Below are 16,577 nucleotides of genomic sequence, written 5' to 3'. Positions count from 1 at the left end.
GTTAAATTCAGTTCAAACATTCCTGCTAGTTTAAGGAAACATCACTTTCCAACAATGAAATGAGTTAGGATTGCTGTGTTGATTCTGGCTGATGACTTTCTGATCAGAGATGCCAATTAGAAAAATGTCTGTAATACATTATCAGGAGGAAATGACTGAAAGAATAAACACTACCACATGCATAATAGCACATTAAAAAAGCAATATCAACAGTAGTTATTCAGGGGTAATTCAGTCTTGTTATGGTCATTTTTTGGTGGCAGGTAGGCTACTCTCGGCCACAAAATATAGGCAAGTGTTACTAATATTAATTCATAATACATTTAACTAAAAAGTGAGATACCTCTATTCTCGCTGCTGATATGATTAGAACATACCCTGGGGGTCATTTAAAGTTATTGCTGAGGCGCCAATTGCAAAAAAAAAAGATGTCGCAATTCTAAATCATTTTAATTTGTCCCTTCTCGCTCCCACTACAAAATCAAAACAAGGAAGAGTAGGAAGTGGTATCTATTATGGCAAAAGGGAAATTAAAGGAAACCACAAAAAACACAACTTCAGACGTAGCAGTGACACAGAAAAGTCAGAGCGAAATGTCAAAGCCAGGGAAGGTGGAGATGTTTTATCTTGCAACTATAGTTTTGGTCATAGCCGTCTGCGTGGTACCACTGACAGCTGAAATGTCGACCTGTAAGTACCGATACCCCCACAAGGGCAAGTTTTTGGGGATGAGGGCTCACAAGCTAGTTTCACTTAGCTACCAAGCTAATTAGCTGAAAGTCCAGTTATAATTGACAGCACTTTGATCTCAGTGGCTTTTTAAACTCATTTCCTTCCAGTATTAACGAAAGCGTCCAAACAACAGCAGATTCACGGCTATAGAAATGAAACTGACAATTAAAACCATAAAATATCAGCTTGGAGCTAAGTTCAGGTTGGCTTCAAACAGCACCAGCTGGAAGAAGCAGCCAACAATGAGCTCCGTCCGTCTCGTTTGAACTTCCCTCCGTGGGGCTATTTTACGGATTAATTCAGCATGTGACCACCGGGCTCTGCAGCCATAACTTCAGCCTTCTCACATGCTTTCCTCTTCCAGACAGCAGCACTAGCCTGTCTGTAGCTTGCACGTCAGTCCGTCTGTTTCTTTGCTTATTCCGGCTACATCCAGCTACTACCACATACACACTTTTGGTATGGAATAAATTGACCTCGGTGACAGTGGCCGAGTAGCTTTGAGGTAAGTTACAGCACGATAGTTACACTGATTTAGCCTCTACAAGAGCAATAACGCAACGCATCCACGGTATGATTCCTCCCACTTAATGTTATACAATATCTATGTAAATATGGAGTCAGAAAGGTTAGGATTATTCAACGTATGTGCACTTGGTTCATATGATTTAAATAATGTATACAGCGTTTAGTAAAGAGTAGACTCATAGTTGGGTGTGGTCAGCTTGAGCAACACTGTGGGCTGCAGCATCTTTACTGCATGGTGCCTCTGTGTCTGTATAGCAAATGGATTTGGATTTATCTGCATCTGCTCAATGTGTGCTGCTCATTTCTTTCTCCAGCTGGCTTCTCTTATCACAAGCACAGAGTCCTGAAGATGGATGAGGCACTTCTGAGAGTTAACAATGAGTTGGACTCTGATTTAGTGGTGTCCTGGGTGTCAGAGCGCTGCTATCAGGTAAGTTGGGCACACTCCACACCAAAATTCAATCAGGAGAGAGAAGTGAATGAAGCAAAAATAATAGTTTATTATAGACATTATATTTATGATTACATCTTGTCAAAAGTCTTTGCCGCTTAGAGCCTACAGGGAGATGTTATTATTACGGGAGATCAGTCCTATGCAGCAGCAGCAATATAAATCTCTCCATGGAGTTCAGACACTGGTGGTGGTGGCTGATGACTTCTGCTGAGACTGATAGGGCTGATGAAGTTGTTGAAGTGATAAACCTGTGACTGGGCAGTGATAGGGAGGAAGTGAGACATGCAAAATGGCTGCGTTAAAGCACTGAGGGGCAGAAAGGGAGAAAATAGATTTAAAAGAGCAGCTGTAATATGATATGCTGAAAATTAAGGTGTATCACCGACACCATGTTATTGGTTAGATGTGAATAGCTGATATCTCAGTTGATGCTCCAAACAATGATAGCAAGGCAATTATGAGTAAGCATGTGTGAGGGATGGGAAATGAAACTAACTGACTGAACTTTCACCAAAGCTCCATTCGTCCCTTCCAGTGGTGGATATCTGACTAGTTTATGTTTATGATGTTGATGATGATAATGCTGCAGTTCAGATGCCTGGTGCTTGTTTCTCTGTGTGTTAGTGTTTGTACCAGCCGCTTGGGGTGGTCCTTAGTAAACCCGGTCCTGGTCAGCTCAGTTCAGAGGATTTCATTGTGGGCACTCAGCATGGACTCACACTACAGCTCAATAGTACTCCTGACAACCTGGAGCTCTGCACGTAAGTTAATGAATACAGACATGTTTCACATATGCAAGACCTCGGCATATATTGTATAAATGAAATTAACATTGAAGGTCCTCCAGTTTATCCTTCAACCAGTGGGAAATGTCTCTGACAGTTCAGATGAATTGTGTGTCTACTAACTATCTTGTAACAAAAAGATATGTTGAATGATTTGTTGAATAACTGATCCATGGAACGACTATGTGCATAGATATCAAGCATTGACATATTGTTTTAAATACTCAGGGTTCCCTTCCACTTTGGGGAGCATGGGAACTACTCTCTGTGGGTGAAAAATTTGAACGACTCCTCAGTGGTCAGCTGCTCCATAGTGACTGATGCAGACCCTGTCAACAGCTACATACGTGAGTCACACGCACATACACACATTCATAAGCTTGTAAGACGTGGATGTAAGGTGTTCACCATTATTATCCTTCACAGAGTACACACTATTGTACATCTGATTGTCTCTCCACAGCAATCTTGGTAGCTTTTCTTATCTTTGCTGGACTGGCCTTGGTGTTTGCCATTGGAAGAACAATATTAGGGTAAGCTCATTTTATTCTGTTTTGTTCAACTCTGTTTATTCAGTTGATTAAAGTAAAGCTGTGATCTGTTTTGTTCTGACTGGAACATGTGCAGAGTTCATAAACAAACAAAATCAAGACGTATGAATGATACATGAAATTAATGATGGCATTTCTTTAGCTTTTCGCTATTAGAGAATCACTTCTAACTGGTTGCTTATTTCCTGTCCAGACTTGATGTAGTGAAGGGTCTACTCTTCCGAATTGGTGGCACTATGGAGACAGAGAGGCTCATCAACTCTGTGAGTGTTTCTCTGGAGGGCATTCTTCCAGTCACAAACTATATTTAGCTACTCTGACTACACCAAAATGAGCTACAAAATATCATTTTCATTGGGGTTTGATATCAGTTTTCTTGGTATACTTTTAAGAATTTATGTCAAGCAGCTCTGTGTGTTTTTAGTTTTTAGTTTAAAAAAACAATTGACACCATTTAAAACATATTTTATATGACACATGCTGCCTATATTTAGCACTTTTTCACTTAAAGAGTTAGTAAAGGTTTTAGTAGAGAGTTTACAAGCTATTTGAATGGAGGGTTGCTTCACTTTCATGTCAAACAATAACTAATAGTTGCACAAAATTGGTTACTAGATATTTTCTTCAAGAATTGATATTGGTCAAATCCTTTACGAATTGTATAAAGTATTATGTGTAACTCTGTGACTTGTATAGTGAATGTTTCTTTCACTCAAGTTAATGCCACAGGGTGCAGTAGTGTGTATGCTTTCAGTAGAATAATGTTAATATCTAACTTAACTTTCATCATGCAGGAACTGGGCTCCCCTGGCAGGACAGTGGCACCAGTTACTGACAACATCCTCCCTCCATCACCCAGCCCCAGCAAAAGGCTGCGATCTCTGGACACATTCAGAGGGTAGGCCATTAACCCCACCCCACCTGCCGCTCACCCTAGCAGCTCAGCTTTTTAAAGAAATATGTTCGCTAATTTACCACTTGGTCTGATCTGTCGTGTGTCACATGATTCTCACTGCTATGCGTTTCACATTTGAGATGAGTGTGTCCATGCAACTTTGATTTTCTCCATGCTTTTCAGTAATGCTGTATTTTCTGTTTCCTGACAGGATCTCTTTAGTAATTATGGTGTTTGTGAATTATGGAGGGGGGCGGTATTGGTTTTTCAGACATGAGAGCTGGAATGGTGAGTCTCAATTGTTCTCTTTTTTTCAAACATGTTAAAATGACTCTTTATTCACATATCTTTGTAAAATATCTTGGTTTTGGAGTTTATTAGCACTTTAGAAACACTGTGTTTGTTAAAATCATGCTATATAAATAAAGTGGATTGGATTTATTCTGACAGTGTTTCCTGTTTGTCTCCTTACAGGCCTTACTGTTGCAGATCTGGTTTTCCCTTGGTAAACTCCATTTACATTTTCTTCTGTAATGTTTCACTGGCATATTTTCACACTGCAGATTAATCAACTCCACTCTACAATTGGACACTCTTTATTTCCACTCAAACATGAAAGTAACTATTTGCTGATATTTTGTAATGCAATGATCATGGCAAAGTATGTACTGACAGAGAGCCAGAACCATGATCATTACAGATAATGTGGAATTCATGCATAAAGGTATTTATAATGAGTTGCAGTAGATGTTCAAGTCATTACAACTTGCTTGAAGGATTATGTTCTGATATGCATTTTCTATCATAAGCTAGTTCTCCCTGCAAACCGGTGTGAACTTGTTTATGGGTTGTTGAATTTGGAAATAGACTCCAGACCAATATTTAACCAGACACCCCCCCTAAAAAAATTAACTTAATAAGGCCCCGATAGCAAGATTAATATAATCTGATGACAATATGTTGGCCATATTTATTGGTGGGCTCTAATTTGTTATCAGATGTATATGTATCTTATCTTATTTAATCATATATTATTTCTAACACTCTCTTTGTCTCATTTTCTCTCTCTCTTTCCATCTCCCTCCTCCACCAGGTTTGTGTTCATCATGGGGACATCCATCGCTCTTTCAGTCAACTCAATGTTACGTGCAGGTGCGACTCGCAGCTCACTGTTGAGAAAAGTTGTGTGGAGGAGCCTGCAGCTCTTCATCATTGGCGTCTTCATCATCAATCCAAATTACTGTCAGGGACCATGTGAGTATAAACAGTTCTGTATTAATGGTTGTCGTATCCCAAACCATTTAGATGATTAACAGACAATATTATTCATCACTGTACAGTCTCTGTGGACTTATGTGGCTGCGTCTTCCTTTATTTACTTGCTTGTGTGTTTCTTCCTGCACTTGGGCTCACACTTGATCCTTCTCAACACCGCAGTATCGTGGAACAACCTGCGGATCCCAGGTGTGTTGCAGCGCCTGGCCTGGTCATACCTTGTTGTAGCCTGCTTGGATCTGCTGGTGGCGAGAGCTCACCTTGACATCATTACAACGGTCAGCCAACAGTTCCATTTTACCTTCATTCTTTAAATTGATCTGTAACATGAATTACTTAAAGACACGTTTGCCATGAATACATAAATCCTAAATGAATTCTGATGTAACCTCTTGCTTAACTATCTATGATAAATTTGTTTGTTAAATGAATTTGGAAGGACAATGAAAGGGTCTAAGTGAGAAATATCTGTGTTTTCCAGGATGCATGGTGGTCCCCATGCCTTGATATCCTGCTGTACTGGCCAGCCTGGCTGTGTGTACTTCTTTTGGAAACCATCTGGCTATGCCTCACTTTCGTACTTCCTGTACCCGACTGCCCAAAGTGAGTCAATCAGGACAGCACATGTTTATATTTACATGTGACTGTATTTTTGTACCAAGAGGGAAATGCTTAGCGAACAACAAGGATTTGTCCACTTTATTTATTTATAGTATTTTTCAATGTGTGTGTCTTTGGTCTTTAGTCTGTTTATGTGAGGGGTTTGTGTTTCTTGCAGAAATGTTTAAAGTAATGGTACTTCCGTCTAATTATCAGCATATGCTTTAGTAGTGTCATTTTGACCCAGATGCAGATCTCAAATTTCTCTGGAGGCATCAACTCAGATTGTTTTGCTTTCTCTCAACAGATTGAGTCTGTATATAGTGTTTATTTACTTCTTTTTTTAAACCTGAAGACTAATAATACTGACACCCTCTTCTTTTGAACAGTGGCTATCTAGGTCCAGGTGGCATTGGGGACATGGGTCTGTATGCCAACTGCACCGGTGGAGCAGCTGGGTTTATTGATCGTTGGCTCCTTGGAGAAAACCACATCTACCAGACTCCCTCATCACGGGTTAGTGACCAAAAAAAACTCCCAGAACATACCAACAGCAGACACATTAAATCTTTTTATAACTTGAGACGGTACACTATATATCAGGTTTCTCTCATGCACAAATGATGCAATGGTGGACCGAGTATTTACAAAAATCAATTTTTCCCATTCAAATGAAGGTGATTTATGCGACTGGCATGCCTTATGATCCTGAAGGTGTTCTTGGTAGCATCAACTCTGTCTTCATGGCTTTTCTTGGATTACAGGTTTGGAATATGTGTTTGTCTGTCTCTTATTTCTCTGTGTCTCCAAATGAATGCTCATATAGCTAACTGGAACATCCAAGGGGATTCAGTTAAAGCTTGAATTGATGAATTTTCCATTTTTCCAGGCGGGAAAGATAATCTTACACTACAGAGATCTCCATACAAGTATTGTGTCAAGGTTCCTCATATGGGGTCTCATACTGGTAAGCACAATAACTTGATCTGCTTTTTACAGTATGTGCACTCATGTATATTAATAACTTGTTCCTTCTGAGTACATTAAATCACTCATAACATTACTAAGTAGGATTGCAGTCACAATGTTTGCAATGAAATAGGACAGTGTTTACTTTTTTGTCTCTTGTAACACACAGGGAGCCATTTCAGCAGTTCTGACTAAGTGTTCCACAGACCAGGGATTCATTCCTGTCAACAAGAACTTATGGTAATGATATCTTGTTGTTATATTTTTCGTGTATCTTAGAACTGCTATAAGTGCTCTTTTGTTTATTACATTTTTAGTACTTTATAGTGGCCTGTCGTAACATTCTTTCCTCTCTTTGTTTTTAAATGCCTTGTATGCCTTGATGTATATAAACGGACTCATGACTCATGGTGTATCATTTACTAAATTTAAGTTCTGTTATGGTTTTACAACATTTCCTTAACAATCCTAGACAGCTACTTCCCTAAACCTAAAGTACTGTTTGACCAGAACATGCAGTCTAAAAGTTCAGCTGGGTTGAATTTTTGGCACATGGTTGCCAAGCCAGTCACCCATCTGAGCCAATGCATTGCTAGGCATGGTCAGAAGTTGTTCACCTTTAGGGAAATCCACTTGAAATGACACTTATGCTGGTTTTAAAGTTCAATGGTGAAGTATTTGTGTCCTGTATGTGAAGAGTTTTGTGCAGTTACTTTTTACCAGACACATTAAAACTTGAGATATCCTTCAGAAATACAGTAGAATGCCTTTATGACTGTGTGTGTGTCCATTTGACTTCTAGGTCTCTGTCCTATGTGACGACACTGGCCTGTTTTGCCTTTGTGCTGCTAGTGCTGGTCTACTACACAGTGGATGTAAAGAAGTGGTGGTCTGGAGCGCCTTTCTACTACCCTGGTGAGTACTGCACCATATTGTCAGATATTAAAAGCCAAGTTAGTGGACATTTAATATTACATAATACTATACAACCTACTTGCCTGTTTTTGACTTCAGTTAAGTTGAACCCTTTCTATCTTAGACTTAGATAAATATGAACCATGAAAATCATCCACATGCATACCCTTCTTTACTTCTTAGATTTTGATTATTATTAGTCTTTCTCTATAATCAGCATGACCTTTTGATTTACTCTCGCTTGTGTGTGTGAAATCAGGTATGAACTCCATCCTTGTGTATGTGGGCCATGAAGTGTTTGAGGAGTACTTCCCCTTCCGTTGGCACATGGCCAACAGTCAATCCCACGCTGAGCACCTCACGCAGAACCTTGTGGCTACTTCCTGTTGGGTCTTCATCTCCTATGTGCTCTACAGGAAGAAGATTTTCTGGAAAATTTAGAAGCCGGGCCCCTTAATGATGGGGTCTTCAGACAACGAAAGCAGAGGACATTGTTTACATCAGAATTGCTGGAGTTATAATCTGAAAACATGGAAATTGGAAAAGTGGAGACTTGATTTATTCTGTCAAAATTATATGGACTCTGTCTCTAAATGTATATGCGTGTCTTACTTCCAAGTAGCACTACTTTTTCTAATTTTGCGTCACTACTTTATAATAGTGTCAACCTTTTTTTTTTCAAAGATCTGAAGATATAAAGCAGCTGACCCCTGCCAAATATCTTAACTGACTCAGGAAGAACTCCACAAAGAATAGAAGACAGTCATTCTTTAATTGCTGTTTGACTATGTGTTACATATGCTGGTTTTCATTCCTCATCTTGCACCACAGACTGCAGCAGCAGGGTGTTGAAGTAGTGGTTTAACAAGCCCTTGTTGACTTCCCCCAGGGAGAATCCCTGCTGCCATCACAAGTACCACTGCATTACTTTTAAAGCAGAAGTGAGATTTTATGAGACTGAATCCCAGGTGTGTTGCCAGGTGAAATGACCAAAGGAGGCTGTGAATGATATACCCCGAAGTGAAAATCTTATGAAGAATGTATTATGAACATTCATATTGATATAATTCACAAGATATTTAAGTGTGGCAGTATGTAGATGTTTTAAAACTTGAGATTAACAGTATATACAACATTTCATTCCTCTGTCTGTGTAGTTTTAATCATCATTTACTGGTATTATTGCTGATCATTAGGCCTGTGTTTTCCATTTGCAATCCTCCGCTCCCTCAGTCAGCAGGTGTCCACAAGTGTGACATGATGCTACATGTTCCCAGGAGCTGAGGGGAAGTGAAGAAGGGCATGTCAGATGACTATTCAAACCCACAGGAGGTTGCTTGCAGTTTGGGTAATACAGAGTGCATTTTTGATGAGGTTTCCAAAAACAGAAGTCACAAAATAGCCCCCTCTTTAAAATGTTTGACACGCAATGCCCCATTTTATGATGCCATTGCCAAAAACGATTAATCTTTCTCCTGCCAAAAGTTTGCTTCTTTTAAGTAGATTTTTTTTTTCACTTTGGTAAATGTATCATGAATTTACACAATATAATTATGTAATGCTACTGTATGTTTTCTCTGTACAGCAGTGAGATTTAAAATAATATATTTGATGATTTCTTGTCATACCACACACGTTCAATGTGCTCCTTCCAATGATTGGAGGTGAATATGTTTTATCAACATATTTTGCAAAATCATGTTCTGTATGTTAGATATCCAAATGCTGTGAGAGATTTTGGAATAATTGTTTATCTTCTACTGTCTTCATGGATAAAATTGTCAAACTTTTATACATTTAATTTTTTTATATTCACCTTTGAAAATATGTTAATAATAAAAAATAATTCCGAAATATTGTTTGTGCTGTTTGAGTTTTAAGGTGGATTTTATTGTAATGTTAATTTAACATGGTCATTTCTTTGTTACTCGGTCTTTTGGCCAGGCTATGAAACTGCACTTTTCTCTAAGGATAGTCTTAAAATGGTGTGTTTTTACAATGTTTTATATACGTTTCATGTTTTCCAGTTCATGTTCACTAATTCAACCTCAAACTCTACTTTCCATACTTTCAATGTAGAGAGGTGTTTCCTTTATTGCTCAATAAGGCGTGGGAATCCAGTTACAGTCTGTGTGCCTTGTGTGTAAAAAAAAAAAAAAAAAAAAAGAAGAAGAAAGAAACCCAGTTGTGAAAGTTTCTCTGAATCTCGCGATACAACCGGTCAAACTTCATTCATGTCTATTATGAGAGTTTTTCCGCTCTCGCGCGACTTTGTAACTTTCCCACGCCTGTTGTTTTGGCGTCTGCCCTCTGCCCGTCTCTGCCCTCCCTCCCCCTCTTCTCACCCCTTTCCCCCCTCCGTCACACCGGTCACACCTCCCCCCTCTTTTTTTCCTCCCGTCTTTTCCTTCCAGTCTAGTTCTTCTGTTGTGTCGTTGGCTTTGGTGAAGGGGGCTGGGGGAGGGATCTCGCGATTGTTAGACTTTTCTTTTTTCTACAATTTTTTTTTAGGAGGGGGGCGGGGAGGGGTAGTTATTTGGAAGATGGCGCCCGTTGTTACGGGGTAAGTGCTGAAATTCAAAGCATAGTGCTATGAAAAAAAGTTTTTGTTTTGTGGTGGTCAAGCGTGGCCGAGGTGTAGCGTTTCTGAAGGCTGTATTTTGGGTGTTAGTGTGTGCTGCCGTTGCTTCATTAGCTTCAGTGCTGCTGCTCTGTGGCTTAATGTGGGGTCAGTTCTACAAAACTATTATTCGTACTATGGTGGTTTGCTGGTTTCTCTGCCATTTGTTGAGCTGTCGTACGATAACTATTTCAGAAACGTTATTTTTTTTGGTCAGAAGTTCTACATTTTGTCTTAGCTACCTATTTTATCACTACTTAATTTCAGTTTCCACAAGTGCAGTGCAGCAAAAATGTAATATCTTCACAAATTATAGCAACATTGTTAAATTTATGTCATAGCAAACGAATAGTTATTATTAGTAACTGAGAAGCAGAGTGACGTTATTGCTAGAATACTCAGGGTTGGTTCCCATGATCCTAACCACACATTTCTGGGTTTAATTAAACTATTATTTCAGGAAGTAGCTCAAAAAGAGAATAATTAGTTATAGTTATAATAATTAGTTCATAGTGGGTAATACTATGGAATTGTACATCTACATCTAATAATCATTGTATACCGTATAGTGGCTTTTTCCCAGGCCAACCTTAACTACAATGTGTGTCAATGGTCTCAGGTTAATACAACATGATGACATCTCTCCATTACAGATGTCACTGACTTCATGCACCTTGCCATTGATTTTTTAAAGCACTCTTTTTTTGATCTACATCATCTCTGTAGAGAAACCACACTAATCACCTTTCACCCTGATGTTTTGTTTCACAGGAAGTTTGGTGAGCGACCTCAGCCTCAGCGTTTGACAAGGTAAGGAGAAACAAAGGCACCCCTTCACAGTGCAAACAAGTAGAAACTAGCCTTTAAAATAAGTGTAGAAAGCTAAAGGAAAACAACTTGATTAATTTGTTTTGTGTGTTAACATGTGTCCCCCCCCCTTCATTTCAGAGAGGCTATGAGGAGTTACTTAAAGGAGAAAGATGATCAAACAGTGCTCATACTACATGCAAAAGTTGCACAAAAGTCATACGGCAATGAAAAAAGGTTTGTGTGGGAGTGTTAAAAGCTGCATACTTTGTGTGTGTGTGTTGTAGTGTGTGTTTTTTGACCTCTGCTTGTGTCAATTAGGTTTTTCTGCCCTCCGCCATGTGTGTATCTGATGGGCAGCGGCTGGCAGAAGAAGTTAGAGAATATGGAGAAGGAGGGTTGCACAGAGCAGGAGGCCCAGCCATGTGCATTTATTGGGATAGGCAACAGTGAGCAGGAGATGCAGCAACTCAATCTGGAGGGAAAGGTGAGTGGGCATCTGTAATTACACTGTACTGTAGGGGTTTTATCTTGCTGATTGTGTTTTTAATCTACACTGTGTCTACTAGTGTTATCTGATGTTTCACACTGATAAACCATGCAAAGTAACCACAGGATGAAATGTACTACTGCTTTGCTTAGCAGTTTGACCATATCCTGTTTGTCGCTGCAAAACTGTGTTACCTGAATTCACACTTTAACTGATATTCATGCATGTCCTCATGTCACCCTTTTTTTCTAGTCAGTCAGTGATAAACTTGTTCTGAGAGAGAGATGACAGGGAAGTGAAAGGAGGGCAAGCAGACATACACACGCAAACAAAACTTTCTAACTTTTTTTCCTCTTGCATTAGCACTTCTGCACAGCCAAGACGCTGTATATCAGTGACTCAGATAAAAGAAAACACTTCATGCTGTCTGTGAAGATGTTGTATGGGAACAGCGCCAATATCGGAGTCTTCCTTGGCAAGAGAATCAAAGTCATCTCCAAGCCCTCCAAAAAGAAACAGTCCTTGAAAAATGCAGATTGTGAGTGGCACAATATCACATCACGCTCTTATGTGAGCTGACATTTCATTTTCATGTGGAAAAGATCAAACAAATACTTTAATTTACATTTTAGGTTCTCTTTGAGTGTTAAAATATTTCACTCTCTCTCTTTCTCTCTATCTCTCAGTGTGTATAGCATCGGGAACAAAGGTGGCATTATTTAATCGTCTGCGATCCCAGACTGTTAGTACCAGGTATCTTCATGTCGAAGGTGGAAACTTTCATGCCAGCTCTCAACAGTGGGGTGCTTTCCACATCCACCTCTGTGAGTCACACTTTCTCTTTTTTAAAGTTACACAACATATAGATATAAATGTGTATTAAAAAAATAACATCACTGCCATATTTATGTCTTTAGATGTTATTTTGAGTGCGGACGGAGCAGCTACAATGTCAGCATAGCCGTGATCTATCAGAACTGACAGACAGACATGCCAAAGCATAAATTCAGACTTTTTGCAAATGTGCATCATGATGCAGATATTTCGACATCCATTTGAATTTTATTAAATTAATTTTGGGTTCATTCATGCTGAGCTTGAGTAACATCACTGCGCTGGTTTTGGACTCGTCAGTGTTTGCTGTTGCTCGTTTGGCTGTTATGAGAGAATAAATACAAACAATCCTGTCGTCAAAGTCATGCAAGTAACAGGAATAAACAAAACAGGATCGACAGTTGCCATGGTAGCTGCAGGAGAGAGTGGTGAGGTGAGCGGGACAGGCACTCAACCTGCCATTCTGAACAGGGCTGTTTACACAGGATGAGAAGGCTGCTTGATCCTTGAGGTATTCGGACCAAACTGTGTCAGATACATTTTATGAAGACCCAAGGAAACTGTTTTAACTTATGGAAAAGGTCTATAATATGGCCCCTTTTAATTCCTGCAAAAAGTGACTTTGTTTCTGTATTCTGTGTCATTTTCTTTAGTGGATGATGAGGAGTCTGAGGGAGAGGAGTTTGCTGTGAGAGATGGCTACATTCACTATGGCCAGACAGTTAAACTGGTCTGTTCTGTAACTGGCATGGCCTTGCCTAGACTGGTATGCATTGTGTCTATGTCAATTCATATGTCACTTGTACTATTGTTTGTAAGAAATTGACCATACCGCAGGTGTACTTAAATATGGGTGTAGTGATGTTTCTAACTGTGTGACCTGGGTTAGTGTTCATTTGGGCATATGTATATGATCTGTTCCTGTGTGTCAATGATAAGTGTGTTTCTTTGTATTTCGCAGATCATTCGCAAAGTGGACAAGCAGACTGCATTATTAGACGCAGATGACCCGGTGTCCCAACTCCACAAATGTGCCTTCTACCTGAAAGACACAGACAGAATGTATCTCTGTCTCTCACAGGAGCGAATCATCCAGTTCCAGGTGCGCAATCAGAGTACCTTTTGGAGTTTGTCAGCTGTGATCATGATTCCATTTCTACTTATTGAATCAGGTCTTAATCTTATCTTAATCCTAAATCTCAGTTTGAGTCGTAGTTGCACTGAAGAAAATATGACTCAGAGAAGGTTAGGGGAAAAACATCTGCTTCTTTGTTTTTGCATATTAGCAATTCTGTATGAAGTTCACAAGATTCAGTACCTTTTAAAGTAGTAAAGAAATGTTTCTTTTGTAATAAGTGGAAACATTTTTGTAGAAAAATGTGGCAATATAATAACTGGTAATAATCTGTGAGGTAGTATGTATGTTAAAGGTCAGATTCAGGTTTTTACAGTTTTAAAACAATAGTCAGGTGCCCGTATGAACATTAAAACAGGTTTTGAGAATTTGGAATGTGGCACTAAAAAGACAGTCTTGTCTTATTAGGCTAATTTTGATGACTGGAGCCTCATATTAGCTTCAAATAAACTTTAAAATACATTTTTGCATTTTTGAGAGGGCGGTCATTTTGTCTCCAATCACTTACATTTAAAGTGAATTATGAAGGAATGTCTTAATGGTCAGTATGAACAGGAGGAAACATTACAGCAAGAAAAAAACATGTCAGTTTTCTTTTGGGCACTTAGTTGTCGGACAGACTCAAAAGAAATTGTAAACCTACCCTGTAACTAGTGTGTCTGTCAATATAGTGTTTTTGTAACTTCAGCTAGCTACAACTGTTTCTGCTTGTTAAAAAAAACAGAATTTTAACCTGCCAAGAGCATATTTTACAGCAGGTGTGAGCTTTGAAATTAGTTCCCATTTAAGAGGTCTTGCAGTTTCTCTCAGTGAAAATTCTGGAGCAAGAGAAGATAGACTAATCTTTGACCCTGTCATTTCAACCTCCTGCCTGACACTGTGATATGTTGCTCAAGTATGTCTTTCCCCTTGTTGGTTATGAAAGTGGGAAGTGAAATTTATTTACATGTTTTTTGGGTTTTTTTTTTTTTCTTCAGGCCACACAATGCTCTAAAGAAACTAACAAGGAGATTATTAACGACGGGGCTTCCTGGACTATCATTAGCACTGACAAAGCAGAGTACACCTTTTATGAGGGCATGGGCCCGGTCCCCTCACCGGTCACACCTGTTCCTGTGGTGGAGAGTCTGCAGGTAAACACATAACCTTTTCTTTTAAAAATATACTTATGTTTTTTGTCAGCAACTGCAGTTCTTTCATTTTTTATTCAGACTTTAAAGCCTTTTTTGTATGTCTGTGTCCAGTTAAATGGTGGAGGAGATGTGGCGATGCTGGAGCTGACAGGACAGAACTTCACCCCTAACCTCAGAGTGTGGTTTGGAGACGTGGAGGCTGACACCATGTACAGGTACAAGTGTCTGTCACTGTTACATATCTCTGTGTGTGCACATTTGTGTGATGACCCAAATATTCAGACCTTTTCTCATTTGTCTGGTTTGCTAAGATGTGGAGAGAGCGTACTGTGTGTTGTGCCGGACATTTCTGCCTTCAGGGAAGGCTGGCGCTGGGTGAGACAGCCAGTGCAGGTCCCCGTCACGCTGGTCCGCAATGATGGCATCATCTACGCCACTGCCCTCACCTTTACCTACACCCCTGAACCGGGGCCCCGACCCCACTGCAGTGCCGCAGGGGCCATTCTGCGGACACATAGCACCTCTTCATCATCACCGGCTTCTTCATCTTCACCATCATCATCATTGGGCAGACTAGGAGATGGCCATGCAGTTTACAACAGTAGTGATATGATTTTATTTGATTTGATTTGATTTTAATAGGACCCCCAGAAAACTTCATGGTGTCCACACAAAACATATGACAAAGGAGGAACCATCAACACACAAAAAAACAATAAATAACGACACACAAATAGTAACACAAATAATAAAATAATAATGTATGAATAAAATTAAAATAATAAGTCAGCAATGCACACTTAGATCTAATAGCCCGGAGGTGTTGCTTCACTTGTTTTTGAAATTAGCTTTATTCTGAGTTATTTAGAAATATGACCTGGAAGGGAGTTCCACTCAATCATAGCTCTGTACGACACTGCACATTGTTTCAAATTTGTTTTGGTTTTTGGATTTGTGTAGTTACCACTGGTGGCATATCTTGAGGGATATTTGTGCAATAGAGCTGAGTCTGATCTGCCTATACAAACAATCAGGGATTTTAAATACATCAATGTTTTTTACAAAAGAAAGAAGTGATGCTTTTAACCTCTCATTAACTTTGAGCAAGAAGAGTTAGTCATACAAGTTGTTTATATTAGGTCTCTGTGTGTACTGAAGGGCAAGCCAAGCTGCTCTGTTCTGAACTTGTAACTTCCCTGGATTCATCTTTATAGTACCTAACTAGACCACCAGGCAATAGTCAAAGTTTGATAATACTTAAGTCTGTAGGACCTGTTTGGTCAGATGTGTTGTTAAAAAAGAACATCTCTTGACTTCAGATATGTTTATCCCCATTTTTTGTGCCAGTAAATATGTATGTCTTGACCATGACAGTTTACAGTCTAAGGTTACACCAGAAAGATTAGTTTTCTGATCTTGCTTAATAGCAATATTATTCAGAACCAGTTCAGCTGGGGTTTAGGGCTAACTCAGTGTCTGGTTCTTAATACAATACTTCTAGTCAGAGGGCTGAGGGAGGTGATTTCCTTAACTGTTGGTGCAGACATGTACAGTGTTGAACCATCTGCATACATAGACGACTTATAGAAATTGAGAAAAAAGCAGTGGTCCAAGTGAAGAGCCCTGTGGGATCCCATACTGTATATGTATTGCATTTGAGAAGCTCCTGTTAAAGAAAAGCTTCTGTGGTCTCTTATATTCATGCTAAAGCAGGTGGACTAAAGCAACAACTCTTCCTTAGTAGCAAACTATGATCAATCAAAGGCGGCACTAAAGTCTAATAGTATTACTCCTACAATATTCTGTTGATCAATTTCTTTTAGCTAATCATCTGTCATTTGAGTAAGCACTGTT

At 39.3% G+C, this 16,577-nt stretch overlaps 2 protein-coding genes across 2 annotated transcripts; both read left to right on the top strand.

Annotated features, from left to right (window-relative positions):
* Window positions 1-502: 502 nt before the first annotated feature.
* hgsnat (heparan-alpha-glucosaminide N-acetyltransferase) lies at window positions 503-9,552 on the top strand. The gene is made up of 18 exons (XM_053339318.1): window positions 503-690; window positions 1,575-1,690; window positions 2,339-2,475; window positions 2,728-2,846; window positions 2,963-3,032; window positions 3,244-3,313; window positions 3,845-3,948; window positions 4,157-4,233; window positions 4,420-4,450; window positions 5,039-5,199; window positions 5,383-5,498; window positions 5,702-5,823; window positions 6,210-6,336; window positions 6,498-6,584; window positions 6,710-6,787; window positions 6,959-7,029; window positions 7,592-7,704; window positions 7,964-9,552. The coding sequence occupies exons 1-18, from the start codon at window positions 516-518 to the stop codon at window positions 8,143-8,145; spliced, it is 1,956 nt and encodes a 651-aa protein (XP_053195293.1). The 5' UTR covers window positions 503-515; the 3' UTR covers window positions 8,146-9,552.
* Window positions 9,553-10,238: 686 nt separating this feature from the next.
* Window positions 10,239-16,107, top strand: LOC128379644 (suppressor of hairless protein homolog). Its single transcript, XM_053339335.1, has 11 exons — window positions 10,239-10,267; window positions 11,096-11,134; window positions 11,273-11,368; window positions 11,453-11,618; window positions 11,985-12,159; window positions 12,308-12,445; window positions 13,109-13,221; window positions 13,417-13,557; window positions 14,568-14,723; window positions 14,835-14,938; window positions 15,035-16,107. The coding sequence occupies exons 1-11, from the start codon at window positions 10,248-10,250 to the stop codon at window positions 15,354-15,356; spliced, it is 1,470 nt and encodes a 489-aa protein (XP_053195310.1). The 5' UTR covers window positions 10,239-10,247; the 3' UTR covers window positions 15,357-16,107.
* Window positions 16,108-16,577: the final 470 nt, after the last annotated feature.

Source organism: Scomber japonicus, chromosome 2 (genome assembly GCF_027409825.1).
Source record: "Scomber japonicus isolate fScoJap1 chromosome 2, fScoJap1.pri, whole genome shotgun sequence".
Lineage (NCBI taxonomy): Eukaryota > Metazoa > Chordata > Actinopteri > Scombriformes > Scombridae > Scomber > Scomber japonicus.
Note: the sequence above shows the minus strand (reverse complement) of the source record. Positions and strands in the feature narration are given on the sequence as shown.